Source organism: Notothenia coriiceps, unplaced genomic scaffold (genome assembly GCF_000735185.1).
Source record: "Notothenia coriiceps isolate Sejong01 unplaced genomic scaffold, NC01 NC01_scaffold00007371, whole genome shotgun sequence".
In the NCBI taxonomy this organism is placed as follows: Eukaryota; Metazoa; Chordata; class Actinopteri; order Perciformes; family Nototheniidae; genus Notothenia; species Notothenia coriiceps.
This window is the reverse complement of record NW_011340072.1, coordinates 355685-360332: the sequence shown is the minus strand read 5'-3', so window position 1 is coordinate 360332 and position 4648 is coordinate 355685. Positions and strand designations below refer to the sequence as shown.

Here is a 4648-nt window from a genome sequence, read left to right as displayed (position 1 = left end):
ACAGAGGATTATTCCCAAAGTACACCGTAAAAGTACTTCAGCAGCTGAATTGAAAAAACAAACTCGAGAGACGGCTGAGGTGACCGCAGTGCAGAATCGCTGTAGTTTAAATCTCCTAACAATGTTGTCCATTTTAGACACAGGCTTATTATATTTAATTACAGCCCTTAATAACACTCATTCTCTGGGCTCAATATCTGTCTTGGCCGTTTTCGTTGTGATCGCTAAATTCACCTTGTTTCCCCTTGTTTATAATATTTTCACCGTTCCACACACGAGTGCTTTTGTTTTGAAATCACTTCCGTGAGTTTCACCCACCCCGCCCCTCGCTCCATTAGACCACCATTTGACCTTTTAGTAAGGTAAAAAGCAAAAACGCCTCTCAGACGCTCTTCCGTTTTCTTGTTTAATAAAGAAAAACAATTGGACGGTAGATACACGGATTTTTAAGACATGTTGTTTTGTTTTTTCGTAATTTACGGCATTCATTAATATTGTTTTGAAAACGTCAACAAAAACGTCAATTGTGGGATACAGTGAGCCGAACATGGCAACCATGAAGGAAAACAGGAAGTGATCGCTGGCGGGAAATTCGTTGCATGTTATGAAAGCGTATCACAACTGCTGAAGGCTTTTCATGGACTAGTTAGCTAGTTCACTGAATTAAATCGAATGTACAAGATCAAATTAAGCTTAACGACAAATAGAGGTAACACACTTGTAATTTGCCCATTTAGTTTATCAAATGTAACATTTTGCTACAGTAACAACAAGCTTGCTGATGTACACAACAACAGGTGATTTCTTCCTATCTCTACGTTTACGTTACCATACTCTTGTGTTTTTTTTTTACAGATTAATCATGAAGGATGACATGGATAAAATCGTCAGTCTGTCAGATGGAGACAGAACCGTCGAACTTCAGAAATACCTGTCGTCCCTCTCAAATGACCAGGTAAAGCTAAGTTGCCCACCATATTTAAAGTTATAAATATAGTTAAAAATAATTCTGGCAGTGTCGGTTTGCTCACGAAACACTTCCCTCTGTTTTGCCTGCTTTCTAGTTAACCACCGTGTTAACGAATGGTGCCCTAAAGGGTAAGAAGGTCGGAACCATGATAAAAGGCATATTTAAAGGTAAGTTAATGAAATACACAAGTGGAATAAATGTCCACAACACAATTACTAGGCTAACACTATCATATATCTGTATTAAGAAGCATTAAACATAATTTTAAAATACCTCTATTGTGTGCTATTTGTTTAGGCTCTCCATCCAGTTCCACTGAAGGATCTACCCGCAGACTTCTTGTCTATCAACACTGCATCCCTCTGTGTGAGTCTGGGGATCTTCAGACTGAAGTGGCAGCTGATATCATTGGACTGCTGATGCTGGAGGTACCAAAAAGTTGATATATTCTGCTTTTATAGAGCATCTATTTATACAAGACACCAAGCATGTTACTATTAATATTAATGTATGTCCATTAGGTGGACTCGCATGTACTAGTTCACACTCTGTACTTGGTCTTTTCAGGGACTTGAACCGGCGACCCTACCAAGCCAAGTCCCTACTAATTGTGTTACTTCTGACCCATAGACAATTAGATCAATAATGTTAAATAAACTGTCCAGATTGTGTTTTCACTGTGCTTAAAACGTTAGTCCTTCAATGAGAAGTTAAATAAAAACCTCTCAATTCTAATGTCTGTTACAAGCTCTCTGCACTGCAAAAAAAACGACTGAAACGTTGATTGATACATCATCAACATAAGACTAAAATATCCTTACACCAAACCTACTGATTAAAACCACATTGCTTGGGAACATGCCGAATTACTCTACCTTCCTCTATTTCTTATACATTTTAATCCAAAAATATAAATGCTTGACTCCTGTGCTGAGTTGCTGTCCCATCTGTGTATGCGTTTCTTAGATTTTAAAAATGTCTCTACATATTGTGTCTCCATGCCTTTTCAATTTGTCCGGCATCTGTCTAATTGCTATTTTTGCCTCTCACAGACTCATACTCTGCCCGGACCCTCTCTTGCAAAACTGGCCTCTCTTTTTGTTGAAGCCATTAAGGTGGGAAAAATGGGCAGTGGGAAATCCCTGGAGCTTTTTCCGACTGTGCTGACTGCCCTCTCAGCCTGTGAAGCGTTGTCCTATGGAAAAGGTACGTGCAAATTGGTAGCCCTGGTAACTTGGTCATTTATTAGTTAGTTGTGTAATATACAACATTTTAAATATGACAAATCGGTTTCTCTTGCGGTTGATTGTTATTTGATCATAACTGTAGGTGAGCTCAGTGGGGAGGAGTACAAGAAACAGCTGATCAACAGCCTGTGCTCCAGCAGGTGAGCACAAGTCAGACCTTTTACTATATTCACATGTGCAATTTTACACAAGTTTCTTTGGGGTTCTTGACAGTATTTACAATGTAAAAAAATGAAGTTAAAAATAATAGTTAAGCCAAAACCTTTTGATATGGGACCTTAAACAACAGTATTGCAATTGTTGGATGTGTGTATCTCTTTTCCTGCAGATGGGACCCGCAATGTGTCATCCACTTGACGACCATGTTCAGGTAAAACCTTTGACTATCAGAGCGTCACATTCTCAGACATTTCAGACTCTTTAATACGTCTGTTAAAGAACCGTATGTTTATTTTTTGCTTTTTATAAAGTTCTACAGTGACATAACAATGTTTGATCTGCTATTACTCTTGTTGTGCTGCCTCTCAGGACATGCAACATTTATAAACCATGTTTTTGTGTCACACATTTTAGGGATGTACCCCTGTCATCAGAGGAGCTGCAGTTTCTGGTGGAGAAAGTCCTGAGGATGTTCACTAAGCTGGACCTGCAGGAGATTCCACCACTGGTTTATCAGCTGCTGCTTTTATCCGCAAAGGTGTGTGTATATACACTGAACAAAAATATAAACGCAACACTTTTGTTTTTGCTCCCATTTTTCATGAGATGAACTCAAAGATCTAAAACATTTTCTACATACACAAAATAACCATTTCTCTCAAATATTGTTCACAAATCTGAAAAAATCTGTGATAGTGAGCACTTCTCCTTTGCCGAAATAATCCATCCCACCTCACAGGTGTGGCATATCAAGATGATGATTAGACAGCATGATTATATTGCACAGGTGTGCCTTAGGCTGGCCACAATAAAAGGCCACTCTGAAACGTGCATCTTTGCTTGTATTTGGGGGGGTCTGGGGGTTCCGAAAACCGCAGTATCTGGTGGAGGGTAGGTTTGGGTAATGTTGTGAGTGGCCCATGGTCGTGGTGTATTGGGTTACTGTAGGGCAGGCGTATGTTTATGGGGCGATGAACACAGGCCAGCTCGATCACAACTTACTGCCTAACCCTAACCCTGAATCCCTCACACAGATACTTGGACTGGTTTTCGGAGCCCCCCAGACCCCCCAATATAGCAAAAATGCACGTGTCGAGGGCCCTATTGCGGCCAGCCCTAGGCCACACCTGCGCAAATAATCAGCTGCTAATCAGCATCTTTGATATGCCACACCTGTGAAGGGTGGGTAATGGATTATCGTCGCAAGGAGAAGTGCTCCACTATCACAGATTTGCAGATTTGTAAGACAATATTTTGAGGAGGAAATGGTATTTGGTGTGTATAGAAAATGTCCAATTCTATGAACATAAATTGGGAGAAAACCAAAGTGTTGCATTTATATTTTGCTTCAGTGTATGTTGTAACAGGCATAACGTGGTAATCATCACTCCCTCTGTGTTTTAATGGTGTAAATGCCTGCCCTGGACTACCCTCACAGGGTTGTAAGAAAACAGCTCCCTGGATGGAATCATCTGTTATTTAAAAGAGCAAGCAGTTTGTCACCAGGAGAGAGCAGGAAACACGGAGAGTGAAGTGGGCTCATAACCCTGGCAAGTTGAATGGCATTTAATCAAATTCATACTGACTTTACTGGTGTTTCTCAGGAAGCCGGGATCTAGAGGTCAGTTATCCTCTAGGACCAGTTGGGGCATGTTGGGGCACTGTGATCTCCACATTAGTCTTTTGCTTATAAGACTCGACCTGGAACTCGGAGAGGGAAGAATTCTTAAAACCTTCAAGGTTTGTGTGAAACTCATCCGTCTGTATTTTCTGTTAGTTTTCTAATTGTTTGCATTTTTACGTAAAATATCCATAAATCTTGAAATCACAGACTCTTCGGGACCTGTGCCCTTTCAGTGTGCACTGTTGCTCTCAGGTGGCCTCGCATTTCAGCGCTTATGAAGGCAGGTGAGGCATCTTATATTATTTTCCGTTATACTCATTTTGGAGTTCTTTATTTTCCGTTCCACTTATTTAGAGCCTTTTTGGGGAATTTTTTAAGAGAGGGTGTTTGACCTTTTGAAGGGGGTCAAGTCGTCGAAGAGTTCAAGATGAGCAGCTGCAGGCAGGGGTCCAAGTTCCTGGCAGGACCTTCTGCCTGGGCCTGCAGACGGGATTCACAGTCCCGGACCCACAGCAAAAACAGGGTTCGATGCAAGCCGATGTTTTAATGTACTGTGACCATGGTGCCAAGATGCAGATCTCACATTTTCCAGGGACCACAGGTTTTGTAGGTTAATTTCTTCCCCATGATTTTCCACCTCGCAGCGTG

At 41.0% G+C, this 4648-nt stretch overlaps 1 protein-coding gene across 1 annotated transcript in view; it reads left to right on the top strand.

The window, feature by feature from the left end:
* Positions 1 to 446: 446 nt before the first annotated feature.
* fanci (FA complementation group I) overlaps positions 447 to 4648 on the top strand; it is a 29398-nt gene continuing 25196 nt past the window's right edge. The window contains exons 1-8 of the mRNA XM_010769489.1: positions 447 to 709; positions 856 to 955; positions 1065 to 1137; positions 1268 to 1398; positions 2023 to 2176; positions 2300 to 2357; positions 2546 to 2587; positions 2791 to 2914. Of these exons, the coding sequence (XP_010767791.1) occupies positions 863 to 955; positions 1065 to 1137; positions 1268 to 1398; positions 2023 to 2176; positions 2300 to 2357; positions 2546 to 2587; positions 2791 to 2914 (675 nt within the window). The 5' untranslated portion in view covers positions 447 to 709; positions 856 to 862. The remainder of the gene's footprint in view (positions 710 to 855; positions 956 to 1064; positions 1138 to 1267; positions 1399 to 2022; positions 2177 to 2299; positions 2358 to 2545; positions 2588 to 2790; positions 2915 to 4648) is intronic.